Raw genomic sequence first — 17,906 nt, 5'->3', positions numbered from 1 at the left:
TCCGTGTGCACTCGCATTTCTGACAGCTAGCAAGGGGTATATGTGGCGGTTTATACACTGAATGAAGAGTGTTCGTTATTAACTGAAATTAAAGCGAAAGAAAAGCAAGGAATATGAGAAGTTATGAGCTTTCGGAGTCGCCAATCTAGAAGGGAACCCCATATCTGTGAAGGTCTCGCGAGCTTTGTAAGTGTTACTTCTTATTTGTACACAATAATTATGTTTTACAATGTTACAACTTTGTGGTTGACCTCTGTGTAGGTTTAGGGGAAGAAAACAATTTTTTGGATTAGAAAAATGTAACGGTTTGGGTTTAATTTAATTTAATTGATCATTCTCGCGAGATCTTTCGAGGGTCTTGGGTTCCCTTCTAGACACTTCCGGTTTGGATACAAACTACTGCTCCTTTACGGCAGACTTAGGTGTCTACGACCGTTTTTTATTGATAGTGACTCTATTATAACTGTCATTAACAATAGAGTAAACCAGCTGGCTAAAACACTGCTCCATAATTTTGCACGACTGTGGGCCCATAATATGGCCCTCTACAATGCTTTTAGCCTTAATGCCTGAGCCATATTAAAGGTTCAGTAATGTTCATCTGTGCTGTGCAAATTCCGCACGTACGCTTGTTGGTCTATATCGGTATGGGTGTATATGTAGTCCAATATATGCTGATATAAGAACATACTGCATAATGTTTTTTAGTTTTAAAAGCAGCATTTTATGTAAATTAGATATTTTTTTCCTTAATGAAAGTTCCATATACCTAAGTTCACTGTTCCAGTGGCCTGATATTATTTTGGACAATTTAATTTATTGTTAAACTGCAAAACAAATCCTGCCTTCATTACTATCTTTACCACAAGAGTTTCATAGGCACATTTGAGGGATGATTGCAATATCGGTAGATATATTAATATTGGAATTTTTTTTACTCCCTAATATGTTATCAACATTGGCCCCCAAAATCCTGTATTGGTCGGGCCCTACTACTAACCCTGTATAGATATCATATGATGCTGGGAAGTAGCAGAGTCAAGGTATGGAGCTTATAAATGTTACAATACTGGATCGGCGCATAGATTGCATACTTGCCAATAACTGATACCGCATATTAGGCTTGTTCCTTACTGGTATTGGAGCAACCCTACTACTGTGGCTCCAGTTCTCTATATTTTAGATATTAGAAACACATGTAGTGAGGATAAATTAAAGAAAGAGGTTTATCTTTGTATTGATAATAAATTTATACTTATTCATACAGGTCAGATAAGGTCCCAGAATTGCAGTCAAAATTGCATCTGCCCATTGTTGTACATCCACAGAGCACATGAAGCACACACACAAAAGTACAAGTTGTCATAGGTACTGTTTTTCCAATATACATATATTTCATGATGTTCATCAATATAATAAGACATTGATAGATTTACACTACAATTATTTTATGTACTTTAGTTTTTCATTCAGTCTCCTCTCCTTTACGTTGAGTCAACCTTGCTTAGTTTCTAATCCCATACCAAATGACAGCACAATAAATCTATCAATAAATAAAAGCAAAGGAAAAAAAGAAACAGGATAAAATAAAGCTTGAGCACATTGCCCATGATCGTCCAGTCCTGTCCCTCCTGTAAGGCCAGACGACCAGGGGCAATATGGGCCTTCGTCCCGGAAACCCCAGTCCCAAAGAGAAATTAAAATCTTTCCTCAAAAATAAACAGATTTAAACAAAAAATAGATCTTGTAGATACAAACGGCAATCTGATGTAAACTGTAGAATCATTCTAAGCATTCTGGACAATTGAAGGTAAAAATACTTTTTTCCCCATTAACTTCCCATTTTTCTTTACCTTTACCCATCAGTGCTTACACACAAACAATTCAGTGACATCTGGAGTTATTACTAAATTGATGCAAAAGAAAAAAAACACAATATTTGGTTCAAAAATAAAACATGTTAACATATAATAAGTAGAATATTGTATGTTTATAGCCATCCAGTGAACATTCAGAGACTCAGGTTCCCTCCTATCACTGCATTCGTGCCATTTGGGGGTGACACTGAACTCTGTACATATTACATGATGCCGTATTTAACGATTAGATCATCTGTTGGTAGCTTTCTCTCTGCTTGTTTCCTTCCAAGTCTGAATCACAAGTTCACAAGTTATCTTTCAAACCTGGAAGACGGGTCTGAACACTTTTTTCTATGTTGGCAACTCACATTTTGGACCATCCCCAAATGACCTGAACACAGTGTTAAGTTGAGATCACTGAACAATTCTTGAGGTTGACATAAGACAATATTCTTTCTCACTGAATCAAGTTCCCATCCCACTGAAAAAAATGAACAAATCACAACAGAAAAAGTGCCACGGTGTTAAAATATATGCGCACTTCTTTTCATACAGACAATAAAGCAACAGAAAAAAGAGAGCACTCACTTCATTTCCACTGTCGTGATCAAATTGGTTGAGCGCTCACGACAGTTTGATTTTATGGATTAACACAGAAGTCCTACCCCAATCAGTAGTATTATTTCACTTCAAGTCCACTGTGTGGTTAACTCCTGCAGGATGGCTAAAAGGACCACATTTGTAACCCTATCCTGATCTTCTATTGCCAAAAACCCGATTTTTCAGTTAATAATATAGTTTTTGTCCTCATATATATTTTGGTAAATTGCTAATACCTTAAACCTGAGGATATAGGACCCCCTACTCCCCAAAACGCCCCCATATTACAACACCAAACAATGCTGATTTTTTTGTTTTTCTTGATTTATGTAGCTAGTAGCTATAGTTTATGTCTTTTCGTTTGAGAACTTGGCAGCACTATGGAGACAGAAAAAAAAAGAAGTTGTGCTATTATTAGTTATAGGATCATGTGTCTAAAAACTTGTTACCAGACCTGGATACACATGTTGGGGTAGTCTGTATCAAGGAAGCTAAACTAAACTTAGTTTCCTTGGTCTGTATTTGAGATTTGAAACATGCGGTCCTTATGGTTTGGTTTAATTTGCATAAGTTAGAATGGCACACTCACAAGCCAAACTGACACACCATATAAACAGGGTGTGATAGTTAAATTGTGGATAAATATGGTAAGGGTATCAGCTATTTTAAAAGAGACCGGGATTGTTTGGATAAACCTGTTTCTCTCCACTTGTTTTTGATGGCAATTGGCAGCATAAGCATGGAAATCTGGTCTTTGGTAATCGTCTGCAGTTTTACTTTTGCTCTGTTTGGAGGAAAAAACCAGTAGGGGAAGCAGAGGGGAGCGGGTTTGCTAAGGTTGGTTAGGGTCCTTCCTAAAAGAACTGGAAGCCGGCAGATCTGTAACCTCTCTGCTTGTGTACTTCAGTGGTCAAGGAAACAACGTGCCCTCACTCTGAGATTTAAGCGGCCTAATCTGTCAGGATAAACTGGGGATATTCCCAAGACAGAGCTATTCTAACACACACGCACACGCACACTCAGGCACAAACACACATTACACATACACACTGTAGGATTCAGAATCAGTGAGTTGAGCAAAAGGGGGGCAGGCTGGTCTTCTCAGCTGGTGGGGAAGATAAAAAGTCATGTTGAAAAGAGGCAACTAAGGCTTTACACACACTTGTTTTGATATTGTAGGTGGTTTCGTGGTCTTTTGCAGTGACTGTAGCCTACTGTTAAGCTAAATTTATACATTTTAGGATTGTTAGCAATGGCATTAGTGTCATTCTTTCATTTCATGAGACAGAGATTTGATTGAATTATTTCGGAGCTTAGATTTACCACGACCACATGTAACACTCCTGAATTTGTTGTCTCATGTTCATGTGTACAAGGCCTTAGTTTGACAGAGCATTAAAAAACAAGTGCATCATCATCATTGCCCTGCTCTCCTGCTCATAAAGTAGCCATAAGGTATAATATGCACAGGAGTCAATGCCAAAACAAAGACCAAACCAGCGAGGGCACCAATGAAAGAAATAACAATAGAAGCCTCTCCCTTGTTGCTTGGCAGTGTATAACGCACGGAGCTGAATTACAAAAAACACAGCAGACAGAGGTAAAGAGGAGCTTGCTGCCATCAGCAGCAAATAGCACTGATTGCACACACTTCCTCTTTACCTGTCTGTTTCACACAAAAATATACTATAATAAAAAATAGAATCTATTATATTTAAAAAAGAAAAAAGGTCTTAACTATAGGGAGAAACACTGAGACAGAACCACTGCGCTAGTTAGCAAAACACTCTTCAAAGGAGTGTGTCTAGTTTTTTTTTTTTTGAATAATTGCTTCTCATGTCTCTTGTCGCTAACCTTTTGACTGTGAATTTCTGAGCCTTCCCCCGAAGTTGCTGAACTAAAACACAACTGAATTTTTCTCATTAGCCTCTGTCTCTGTTCCTGGGTTTGCAAAATAAGGCTGAATTGTCTCTTTTTTTTTTTTTTTTTGAAAAATGTGCTCTTCATGTGGAGAGGTTTTGCTGCACGAGGATCTCCGTTGGCCAGGCTATAGACCAGCCAGACAGCGCCATCAAAAACAAGGTTGTTTGTGCATTTTAAACAGATTCTGCAGCCAGTCACTCACTCCCCAACACAAGCTTAAAGTGTGAGGGTGTGTCTGACTGGAAATATTCAACAGTAACTAATAGAAGTGACTGAAGACTAAGGCTTTTCAGTGTCCATGTAGGTTAAATGTAGGGCCAGCAAAAATTCATTTACGGAAATTAATCAATTGTCAGTTTATATAATGGCCCTATTTTACAATTGTTTTGCAAGCCCATATCCACAGTTTGACATCTCCACAGTATCCTGTAAGTGTAATGTTAGGATAACATCATTATCATTGTTATTACAAAATAAAAGAATTTGGACAGATTGACAGTCTAATCCTGTCTATCCAGAACTGACCCTTACAGCTATTAACTATAACTATTTTCTCCTATGGTTTGTATGACCGACCGACACAAGTTTCATCGCGCGTGTATTTTTTTTTCTTAAAGATACTTACACTTACATGTGCTACGGTAAGACCATTTGCACTAGACTGCAATGAAGGAATGTTTTCGAAATAAGACACTACGTTAATATTTAAATAAAAAAAAGAAACATCTACAGACATTGGTCCAACTGTACTATGGCAGTTTTGAAATCATCAGAAGAAATTGAGGTGTTCAAGCATGCTGAGAGACAGAAAGAGGGTTAAAGACATTACAGATGGAAATTATTAGACAACAGAGATGGAGAAAGAGAAATGACACTCAGATGGAAAGGACTGGAAATGATGATTACGAGGGATTAGTTTAACAATTCATGCATTATTTGTATGTTTGATCAATATCAGTGAGCTTTAACTCTCTCAGAAAGCCAGCAAAGAAGCTAAGACTTGAATTTTTAATGGCATCAAGTTATAGAAATCTGTAGCTGAAGTAAGAGCATTTTCAAGGGCAGTTTTGTCTATATAGTAGCTAAAATTTTTGTAACTTGATGATGTATTTTTTAGTACAAGTTTTAGATCTCTGGCTTATTTTGGACTGTCTTATTGACACAGATGGACTGGAAAATTAACTTGCATTTTGTTAGTATAGATGGAGACTAACTCCACTGTGCAAAAATACACCAAAAAGAGAGAGTAAGCAGGGGACGGACAGATGATGATAACATGCAAGATACACACTTTGATTAATAGGCAGTATTTAACGCTGAAGCATACGTAAAATTAATACAAAAATTAAAAAATACAAAATGCACACACACACACGCACACACACCTACAAAACAGTATATATCAGAATAAAACTCTACAAAGAACTATATATATCAGTTATGTAACAATTATCGCCAATCGTTGTTTCCTTTTCTGTTGTTGCATGGTCACAAGTGTTTGGTTCTCGGTATGGCAGGTTAGAAAAGCCAAGAGTACCCAGAAAGGAGACAGGGCCACACACTCACAGGACAAATATTGACAAGGGGTCCAGAGGCGAGGTGGTGGAAGTGGGGGAGCCATGGGGCCCTGAAGGGTTTAGGGGTGTTATATCGAGGCTAATCAGGAGAGATATATATAATAAATTATTTTCTCATGGTTAATTTTGTCATCAATTTGAGGGTTTTTTTTCTGTAGCAAGGAAATTGGGATTAGACTGGGGTAGGAGCAACTCTTCTTAGGTGCTGAAGTACACTGTAGAAAGAAAGAAAGGAAAAGGAATGGTGAGGAAGTTTGAATCATAATGTTTAAAGTCATGCATCAGCATAAAAATCTATCAAATCAACATTTACCAACAATTTTCTTAGATTTGTTAAGACTGAATATGATTTTTAGTCTCAGTAACATGTCTTTTTCATATAAAGACATCCCCTGTATTATACATTATATACAGCAGAGGTGGGACCAAGTCATTGTTTTGCAAGTCAAGTCTCAAGTCTTTTTACTCAAGTCCCAAGTCTTAAACTTTGAGTTTATCATCTTTAAGTCATAATGCTTTCTTCACCAAATGTAATGGCATTTTTACAGAAGAGCTTCAACTTACCATTCTTTTTGCAATCTCATATGTTGAACAAATTTGGAAGTTGCTGTGTCTCCGTCCTTAATTTTGGACCTGCATATTTTGTATACTGCAATTCAATTCTTGCTGACCACTGCATAGTTTTTGTGCTAGGGCAGGGGTGATATGTTGACGTAATCAACATAATTGATTACAAAAACACGTCAATTTGTATAATGTGTTGACGTGAGATTCATACAACTGCTCTATACGAGCACCTGAAGTGAAACCATCAGGGCACTTTGTCAAGCGGCAGCAGCAACAAATGCAGCGAGACAGGACAGCACTGTCCTGGTTACTGTTTGTCAGCATCCAAGCAGTATATGTCAGGACTATCAACACGTGGCATGTGTTTCTGTTAGTAGTAGTCACTTTAAATTGCTCTTCTAGATCTTTCTTCATCTAATGTTAAATGTAAATCCTGCACTACTGCTAACGTTGTGCGTCATCTCATGGTGTTATTCATCCATTTTATACTTTCTGTTTGCTTTATGGTAAAGGACTCAAATTACAAACTGCTGTTACAGTCGGTGACTGTCATTACAGCAATTATTGTCCTTGCCCCACACTGATGCAAAAATACATTTGCCATTGATTATCTTAACTGTGTACTACTCCAGTGATGAAATAAATCCATGTCATGACCATTTTAAGTCAAGTGCTTCAGTAAAAATACTGACTGTCCAGTTCAGTGAAAGGACTGGCACAGTGCTTAGTTAAATCAAATAATAAAAAAGAAAAATCTTTAGATCAAATGATTTTTTTTTATTAGATGATTAATCATTAATTAATCATTTAAAAAATAATTAGTATGTGTACATGAACAAAATTATCTTTGGTATCATTTTTTGTAACTGGAGCTAATTAACACAAAGTTAGTCCTTCGTTTTTCTCTCCTGCAGCTTACTTGGACGCTGTCAGATTGGTTAAACAAAATGGATATGGGGAAGTAAGTGTCAGCTTGCTGGGAATGAATAGTGTTAATGTTAGTTGAAATGAAGGGAAATTAATTGATTTGTGGCACAGTTTGAAATAATATTCTTTTAAGTCTTTGGGATTGAAGGAAGGTATCAAGTATTTTCAAGTCAAGAGGCTCAAGTCCAAGTGAAGTCACAAGTCATAGGTGTTTAAGTCCAAGTAGATTTGCAATTTTGATTTTGTCAAGTTGATTTCTAAAGTAATCAAATTTATGACTTAAGTCCAAGTCATGTGAGTCTACACCTCTGATATACAGTATGTTTACACTATTTAAAGTATTAAAACTGATTACTTCTATAGAGATAACAAAGACAAATCAATGTGTACAGAAAAGTTGGAGGATTCTTACCAATAATGACAATGAGGACAATCACGCATATCACACCCAGGATAATCATCATCTGTAATCAGTAAAGAAGTGTGTCATTTTTTTTTCCACACATGACTATTGATAAAACAAATTCTGAAAAGGACAAAAACACATCAAAGGCCATGCAACCCAGACAAAATTTCATTATTACATTAAAATTTCACCTGCCTGCCTGTATTATTATATAAGCTCACATATAGTGAATTTCTAACATCATCTAATCCCCAGTTAAATTAACCTCAAGACCTAAAATTCCAGCAGTGATGTTCCATTATGTAATCCAATGATGATGTAGATAGTATAAGTTGAATTTATACCCTAAAATGCCCAGTGACGCAGCAAAAATTATTTCTGTGAGCAGAAGTAGCAGAAATCAACAGTTGTGATTGGCCACACAATCCTAGAGACATTTCTTTCTTTCATTTTTTTCATCTGCCTGTAAACAAGACAGTTTCGGGCAGCCTTTATACATACGTCTTTGCTATCAGAGTAAGCACGTCTGCATGTTCTCACCTTGGCATTCTTCCACCAGTATTTATTCTTCAGTTTTGCAGCGCTGGTCTCGAATTGAGAGGCTCCAGCCTGCAGGGCGTCAGCCCTATCGTCCAGTTCTGACAGCTTCTGATCACGCTCCAGAACCTTATCCACGTTTACACGCATGATATCCACCACCTGGGGAAAGAAACGCAAAGCAATGTGGTGTAATCAGCTACTATGATAGAATGCCTGTGTGTGTGTGTGTGGGGGCGGGGGGGGGGCTGTACTATTAGTTATGGATGATCATTGACAGTTATTTATTAAGTTTCACCTCAAATTATGGTTCAGCATTGTATAAATGACTAGTCAATCCCATTCCTGACAATGATAGTGTTTTTCTGTCTAAAATTTGATTTGTATAGTATGTGAGCAACTAATGATTGTTTTCATTATTGATTACTCTGCTGATTATTTTTACAATTAATCGGTTAATCATTTAGTCAATTAAGTTTTGTCCAACCAACAGTCCAAAACCCTGAAACCCACATTTAAGAAGCTGGAACCAGCAAATGTTTGACACTTTGCTTAGAAAATACTGAAACAATTAATTGATTATCAAAGTAGATTGATTAATTGACTAATCATTGCAGCTCTAGCGAGCACAGAGGACGCAATCACCAATAACTGAACAAGGAACAATGCTAAAACTGTGAATGCCTGAGCCTGACAACATGACTGTGGGTTTGCAGAGAGGTGAGCACTCACCTCATCCACCTGTGCCTGTGTCTGCTGCAGACGACGGTTGCTGGTGAGGTTGGGAGGAGGTTGATTCCCTCCCTCTGGTGCAGGGGCTCCAGCTGGGGCAGACCTAATGATAAAAACATACAAATAGTCAGTCATTATATAAATCATACAAACCAACACAAGAGTTTTATTTTAACAATTATAACTCAATGATTTATCCCCTTGCAAAACAAGAGACAGCAGTTATAGATATTAAGATATTAAGAATGCTATCAGCTATTAAAGTTGACACATTTTCATATTCAACCATATTTTAAATGTGTAATTATGTGTCTGATTCTGTCTGTCTCAGTTGAAAGTTCATTTGTGCCAATGACAGGAATGGCTCAGCAAAAAGACAAATATTTAATTTGGTGTGCTCACAAATTTATCTTTTGGGGGACCATCTGTTGTTTTTAATTCACTCAGATGTCAGAATATTTGCTCAGTGTGTGAAGTTTTGCTGTGGATTAAACAGTGTTGGGAGCATTCTGCGATAGTAACAATGTGATGGAGACGTTATTTGTACTTTGCTGTTTATCAGGAATATGTGAAGTGCTAACATTCATATGTGGGTATTCTGATTTAAGTTAGAATCAGATCAAGTTTTAAGGATTTTGAAAATTTCCTGTGTTCCAGAAATTTAGTATTCCATACGTTATTCCATATATAGCACTGGAGAGTCCAGATAATTATCTTCTAACACAAACAGAATTAATTGCTTTAGGTTTTGCTGAAGTCAAGTTGATTTGTCATGTCATGTTGTATTGTGACCTACATAGACCTATTCTTTTGGCTGCACTAGTACGCACCCATAATGACCTCAGTGAGAGACAGGCAGTCTAAGTGAGAGTGTCATTTACACTGAAAAGTGAAAGCTCCATGAAAAATGCCTCTTCTTCGTGTTAATGTGTACTTGTACCTTTGTTCTTAGCATCAGGAGAAACAAATGCATCAGAAATATAACAAATATATATACAGTAACTTGTACATATTAATTTAACATTTACAAAGACTTCAAAATCACTTATGCTTCTTTTTTTTTCTTTTTGCAAGATGAATTCTAATCCTGTTACATGAATGATGAACAATGAAAGATGAACAAAAATCTATATTTGAGTGACAGCTTTACGCTACACAGCAAAAACTATAAAACAACTGTATATCTAATGCAGAAAAATCATTAGTGATTTAAGACTCATAAAAAACACAGAGCACAGCATCACGTAGGAGCTGAGCAACAACCTCCTGAAATAGAATTGGCAGAATTTCCAAATTTGTCAGATTTGCCAACTATGCATTATTCTCCTAATTCACTGACAGGCTAGACTTGTCAACATTAAAAAGGGAAATACATCCTAGAAATGCACTATTAAATGTATTTTTCCTCTGAAATGCATTAGTACAAAGGTTTCATTAAAAGAAGTTGCTGAAAGAGAAGAGTCTAGACATGGGTAATTTTATTCATTGACTTTCTAAACCTACTGGGACTTTTTATAGTACAAGAATGAAGCTTAGTTCTTAACTAATGACATTTTGCAAAAAAATATTTACAATTTATTTTGTTTTATTCTGTTTGTGTCCTATCCACAAGGTAAATCAATGGAAAACTGAATTTCTTTTGAAAGATACAGGTTCCACTTAAGTGAAATATAATCTCTGAAATGCAGCATGGACAGCAGGCACAAAGCAAGCATAAAAACAAAATGGTTGATTAAATATAATAAAAAAAATAAACAACAAGATTGCACCAAATATTTGGTAATAACTTATGATTATCTTAGTCAATCAATAATATCAATTAAAAGTCTTCACATAGGCTTAAAATGAAATCCTGAACATACTGCAACTTCATGAAGCAGCAGATTAGAGCTGCATGATATGGTAAAAAAGTCATATTATAATTATTTTTGACAAATATTGCAATTGCTTTTGTTGTGATATGATTCACCATTAGTGGGAATGATCATTTTCGCATCACAATTTTTATTTTAATTACATGTGTTGGGGTCTGTACCTAACAGAAATGTTTTCTCACATCAGGAGAGGATGATTTGCAAGCCAGAGCATCTCTGCAGCACCACAGAACTTCATTATGGTGCTCTTTTGTCGCATATTTACCCTTTATTAAAAATTGCAGCTTCTGTGATTTGGCCATATTGTGATTTAAATAATATTTAGCTCAGTGTGCATAATTTATCATGCTTTATTGTTACTTTTTAATCCAAAAAAACCCCAATAACATTAGAAAGTGAAATTGTGAATTCATACTCTTTGATGAAGCTAAAGCTGTAACTAAGCTACACTGCTAGTGTGAGGCAAAACTGTGTATAAAGGTCACCTTTACACGCTCACACATCACTAATCCTCTAACAACAACAAATCCTTTTGAATAGTTGGCCTGATGGTGCTGGTGGTCCCTATCAGCTGCCAACGAGCCCTCACAGACACTGGCAATATAAACACTCAAGACTAACTGTGATATACATAATGGTGAATTATTATTGTTTCTTAAGTAGAAAACATATATTATTTTATTACTTGAGATTAGGGCGATTATCATTCTGTAGTTGCATTATGTTCACTAATCAGCTACTGGTGCAAGAATCTGATAAAGAATTGTCCACATTCACAGCCTTATATTAAACTGTTTAATTACATCTCTACATCTATGTAATTACTGTATGCTTCTTTTCACTTGCCAGTAACAAGTACCACCACAGAAGTGTAATGTGTGCGGAGGTTCATGCTATCATCACGTCTGAACTGGCACCCCAAGCAATCAGGAAGAGTTGTTAGTGCAGTGACAAGATTTCTCACCAGCTTCCACGTCCTGTGAACACCGCCCACTGTGTTAGATGGAGCGACAAACTGGAAGCTCCACACCCAGGTGGGGGGGCAACTGTTTCTGATCGGTGCTGCTTTGATAGGTAATCTTCACTTTTAATTGAAAATGATAAACTGAACTGGGTCTCTGCGTGCTCCACTGAGTGTGGCACATGGTATAGTCATATCCTGTTTACTGGTATATTTCTTGATTTGGCTGATGCAGTCAACAGGTATTGGTGGTGAATCTAACCTGGTCAACTTGTTGTATCTCAAAATCTCAACAAAGATACCATTCTAAAAGGTTAGCTCAAAACTGCTGTGAAAAAAGCAGTATAGGGACAGGTTAGATTAAATTATTATCTCATATACTGCTGAGATGTGTTGTGGTAGGATCCACCCAATTTGTGTATTTATTGCTTAATGTATTTTTCCCTGTGTGGTGTCTGCAATATAGAGGAATTTAATGTATGTGCTGTCAGTTTGTCACTTGCTAACAACTCTCCTGGATCACAATTGAAATAATCATACTAGTTTTCTTTTCTTATCCTTGACAAAGTCTGAAAAAAATGTCCATGGTGTCCATATCCTGTATTTATTCTTTTTGTTGTTGTTGAATAAAATCAGTCAATCATTGCTTAGCCCATGCATCTCGGCGTTTTGACAAAAACTGTCTCTCCCTGCTGATGAATTTGTGTGTGGAGGTAGAGATTCAGCCCATGCCCACAGCATAATACAAAAAAACAGCAGAACAGGAATTCATTTTCCAATCAGACATTTTAAAAAAAGTAAAAAATGCCTCTGATCTGAAAAGGGCAGCTAACCTAACATGCTGGGTTGGTAAGAAATCACATTAATCTCTCTGCAGTCCACTGCTAATGTCAGATTTGGTATGAAAGCTAAATATATTTAACCCTCTTTCAAGACAGAGAGCTTATAAAAATAGTCTCGCCCTGTGGTTTCCAAAGACTGCTCGTGCGACATTAAAGGGCTTTGGGCAAGATATTCAAGGGTCCCTGATGACATGCAGAATAATAACACTTATCTTACACACTATGTGTCCTATAGATAGATACATAGATGGATGGATGGATGGATGGATGGATGGATGGATGGATGAATGGATGGATGGATGGATGGATGGAGGACATCTTCATACTAAGTGTGTGACCCAGACCCAGGCGTCACACTGGGTGCAAAAAAAACATCTTACATGTTTGCACGATGAATGCACTTTGTGTACTCCTGTGTAGTATATACATATAGTCATGTTTGGTTTGTGTAATCTTAGTTGGTACCGTGTAGTCTGTTTTGTAATTCTGTGTAGAACCTTGAGGAACATTTGGTTTCATGATGTGCTGTGGTGTACATGCACTAGGCGTACAAGGTTGCAATGGCAAATAAAGACAAATATCTGTAAAAACATTCATGAAAAAGATTGCAGTGTTTATACAGTTCTCACTTATTTGCATTTATATTTTGCAACTGAAAATCTATTTTTTCTATTTTATTCTAAGCCAGTGTTTCACTAATTAGTATATATGCATATATTTCTAAGAACAAGACCACATTTCTTCCATTTATATACATTTTTGTGGTTTTTATTCACAACTTTTGAAAACATACATTTTTAAATTGAAGAAAGAAAGAAAGAAAGAAAGAATATCGTCATATCATTCTGCATTTGATTTAAAGTGACCACTAAAATAAATAAAACTGATGGTTTTCAGCATGTTTGGTGACTGACATGAGAAAGCATGCTGTCTGACTTTGAGCACTGGAGAGCGACATTTCAGCACTGGACAGCGCCACAGCAGCCCAGACCAGAAACTAGTCTGATCCCAGCCTCACTACCCCAGTCTGTTTGATGTTCCTCAACCGGAACCTAACCCACAATAACACTCGCTCCTTTTTTCTTCATCTACTCCTGACCGCGAGACTCACAGACACACCAGGCCTCCGTAATGTCCTATAAGACATCACGTTTCACGGCGAGCACGACAGGGCCTGTAAATACACTGAAAGCCTACCACATCGAGGGCGGGGAGGCTCCTCGGATGAACAATTATAACCAAATGCTGGCGACAAATATAACTTATATCCTACAGAGGGGGTGTTAACAAACGTGTTGCCACTGCTCAATGACATGTCATGTGTTGGCAGCAAGCTATTTCATCGTTTTAACTGCCTCCTTCTTTCTTTGGCCTGCCCTTTATATATTTGGTTTATGTGCCGTCAATAACAGAAAAGGACACACAAAGATTTAGAAGAAAAAAACATTTTACGGGATTAGTTTGGCCCTGAAGAGGCAAGCGGGCTGAAATATGGAGAGATACATAGCTGTCCGCCCTCGCACGACAATCGACGACATACAGTAGGAGGCTAGGCTATCCCCACCCCCCGCTGTAGGTTGCAAATATCACGTAAACTAGGCCTAAGCTTACTTCAGAGCTAATAATATCATCGTGTATAAGAAGGTCTGTGGAGTATCCGTCGAATAATGTCGAAGCTTTAAATGTCCAGAATCATGTCCTTGCTGTTTCTGGAATAAAGCTCTAATAATGGCCACCTGCGGTTACAAATAAGCGACATAAAAAATAAGGCCCAGAAATGTCCAGTAAAGACAAAATGGCTTTATTGTACGAGATGCTTTCTTAATGTGGTTTAATTAGCCTGTGGGTAATCGCACAGACGGTGTCCTTTTCAAAACCAAACCAGTCCAAACTGGATAAAAATGTGCGCGTGCTGGCTCAACCAAAAGGATGAGGCGATTAAATAAAAGACGCGACAAACACGGAGCTTATATACCGTGTAAATACGAAAATTGAGGCTAATTATGCGTTCAATAACAGATAAACCCGATGCCACCGTCTGCTCCAAGGTTAGGCCGACGCGTTAGCCTCTCACATTCACTTTCAGGTCATATTATCGGAGAAAGAGAGCTGAAAAATCAAATGCAAGCAGCAAAATATAGCAGTGATATACTGATTAACACGACACCCAGCGAAATGAGCTCAGTATTTAATGGCAGAGACGCGCAAGAGGGCATTCAGACAGCGTAAATCCCCAAACAGGCTGCCAGAATCAGACAAAATTCGTTAATAAATTAGGATTTTATATAAAAAATAGAGCTTGTTATACTCACATTTTCCTGGTAGTATTGGCTGGACAGCTGTGCAGAAATCCGGACTGGAAATGTTAGCGCTTGCTAAGTGGCTGGCAGATGGATGTGGATTGCCTTCTGCGCTCCTCTCTACCCTCTGGCACCCTTTGGTTGCTTATTGTGGCGTTTCCCTGCCTATATAGCCGAGGAGGAACTCTGCCACTGTGAGGTGTGTCCCCTCGCTACAAAAACCGTCTTTTCTTCGTCCTATTTCTACAGTGATGCGGCACCTGCAGGCTATTATTACCACAGTGCCCGTCGCTGTGAGAGTCGGTGCAGTAATGAAGGTGTAATAAACAGCCGCCTGGATTAGGTGGACAAAGATGGCTCGGTGACGTCAATCGCGGCGAGTTTCATGTTGAAATGGGTGGCCGGAGACTTCAAACACACCGATTTAACGACCAGGACAGCGGGGTTTTTTTTATCAAGAGACGCTGTTATTGGGGCTCTACGCATGTTTCATTCACATGTAGTACATGTCATGGTCATGCTTGGGTTTAAAGCGCCTTTTAAAGAGTTTATTTTGACTGCAAGTCAGGATGTCAACAAAATGGCGTTCCTCGAAAGGGGGTGTGGCGAGCTTCGCAGTGGGCGCCTGGTTATCATTCATAGTAAATATGGAAAGGGATGTAGTGGAGAGCAAACCCACCTGAAAGCAGTTTACCGAGCTTTTGTTTGAGCAACAGGGTTCCACTGTTTTCTCAAGCTGTCATGTATCTGCATCACATTTAGCATGGTACTCTAAAAGTGTATAGGGATCTGGGGTCTTTGAAGGCATATGTCCTTTAGCTTGGCCTTTGGGGCCCTTAGGACCATGGTTACTAGTTAACTAATAAACTAAACTAAAATAGATGTTAAAAAAAGCAAATAGTTAAATGATATAAAATTAAAACTACACTTTAGAAAAAAAAACCTTCACACAGTGTTGTTTGTATTGTAATATCTGTTCTGAACTGTTTTCCCATTACAGATACCCCCATATTATAATACAAAATATTATAATAAAAACCTAATACAATACTGTAAACCCACTAAAAACTACAGTAAAACAAAATAAAACAAACAAAACAACAACAACTAAACTGAAACTAGACTGAAATGAAAACAAAAATAAAAAACTGACAAATACTACAGACATATCATAACTCTGCTGGGGATTTTTGGAAAAATAAGAACAAAACTTATGAATCATAAAATGAATGAAGGATAGACTGTTAATTTAATCATACTCACTTTTTTTGTTCCAGAAAAAAAAGTGCATGGGAGTGCATGATGACCCACAACAGCAGGCCATACCATCTTTTTAGCTAAGCCACTGAAGAAATCATACATAAATATCTTTTAATTTGCCAGGACTGCATGATGTGGTTAAAAAAAACAAAACAAAAAAAAAAAAAAAAACATTTTGCCATTATTTCGGCAGATAAAGCAAATGCAATATAATTAACAAGTAGTGAGAATGATCTTTTCTGCATCATAAACTTAACAGAAAAAATAGGTTTGTAGGCCAGAACACCTCTGCTCCACTGAAGTACTTTACTGTCACATTTTCCTTTATAAATTTATTTTCAGCTAAGCCAATGAGGAGATACATACAAATGTCAATTAAAGTTTTTTTTTTCTTAATTTGTTTGTGTGAATTTAATTTCCATTTTACTCTTGAGAGTCTTGTATCTGTTATCTTCACAGGCAGTGCCAGAAAGACATGAGCAGAATTGAATTACTGTACCATAAACCTGAAAAGAGTGGCAACAACCGTCACTTAGTATTGGATCTAATCAATATTTTTCATGGCCGTCATATTGATATGAAATAGTAGGGTAAACACAGGAGTTATTAATGATACTAATTAAGGTCCCTCTATATTTTGTGTAGCACAGCCTACATGCATGTTAGCAGCACCCTGGCCCTGTTTGACCTGAATGGAACTGAATCTGAATTTGTTTGGTAACACCTGTGTTTACTTTGCTGTTTCATGTAAAAATGGCAGCTGTGAAGAAGCTGTAAATCAGCAGGCCTCGGGAAGTTTTATCTTTGACCCCTTTTAATCTGTAAAAATTATACTAACACGTCTGTAACAGGAATAAATTCATCTACATTATGAAGGGAAAAAATGGCCACTGTTTTTTTAAATGCATGAATGCAGTGTCTCATAAAAGATGTTGTATTATAATCATGCTGATTTTGAGAGATACTTCACAGTGCATATTTGTTTTGTACACCTGAATGTTTACTGTTGTGCTGGTAACTAACTCTGGAGGAATCCTTTGTCAGGATAAATCCAATCAGTCAAACACAGTTACATATTGAACCCACTAAACCCAACTTGACCTCACCTGACACATCAATTGGCTTTCTCTGCAGCATTAGTCCAGTAGGTGCAAGTAAATTACAGAGGCTGAAATCTCATGTGAGCGAGTGTCTGCATCCGCTCTCAATCTCACCAATGAACTCTCAGTGAACCAAATACACGACTACTACACATATATATGTGATGCTTATATACTTAAAAATAAAAATAATACATTTTCTTCATACAGGAGCTTTCAAAACAAAGTTACATCAAACTCCACATGCTGTTCAAATCAAGATACAAATATTCAAACATGAATGTGAGGATGGACTATATAACCCATATATTTACATATATTCACTGCAGTTATTTAATACACACATTATAAGCTGAATTATTTTGCCACAGAATTGCTATCTGAAGACTGTATGTGCGAGCTTTGTACATGTTATGTGGTTTTAAAATAGATGTAGGTTTA

At 37.2% G+C, this 17,906-nt stretch overlaps 1 protein-coding gene across 1 annotated transcript; it reads right to left on the bottom strand.

Moving 5' to 3' along the window:
• Positions 1 to 1,369: 1,369 nt before the first annotated feature.
• On the bottom strand, positions 1,370 to 15,495 carry vamp2 (vesicle-associated membrane protein 2). Its single transcript, XM_084730850.1, has 5 exons — positions 15,118 to 15,495; positions 9,129 to 9,231; positions 8,400 to 8,558; positions 7,866 to 7,917; positions 1,370 to 6,174 (listed from the first exon to the last, which is right to left on the bottom strand). Coding segments are annotated over exons 1-5 (333 nt in total). The 5' UTR covers positions 15,120 to 15,495; the 3' UTR covers positions 1,370 to 6,157.
• Positions 15,496 to 17,906: the final 2,411 nt, after the last annotated feature.

This window comes from Lutjanus erythropterus, chromosome 11 (assembly GCF_056507025.1).
Source record: "Lutjanus erythropterus isolate fLutEry1 chromosome 11, fLutEry1.hap2, whole genome shotgun sequence".
Lineage (NCBI taxonomy): Eukaryota > Metazoa > Chordata > Actinopteri > Lutjaniformes > Lutjanidae > Lutjanus > Lutjanus erythropterus.
Note: the sequence above shows the minus strand (reverse complement) of the source record. Positions and strands in the feature narration are given on the sequence as shown.

Coding starts and splice junctions, on each gene's coding strand:
- vamp2 (XM_084730850.1), bottom strand. Junction 8,559..9,128: donor CACAGGCACAGGTGGATGAG/GTGAGTGCTCAC, acceptor TTCTTTCCCCAG/GTGGTGGATATCATGCGTGT. Junction 7,918..8,399: donor ACTGGTGGAAGAATGCCAAG/GTGAGAACATGC, acceptor TACTGATTACAG/ATGATGATTATCCTGGGTGT.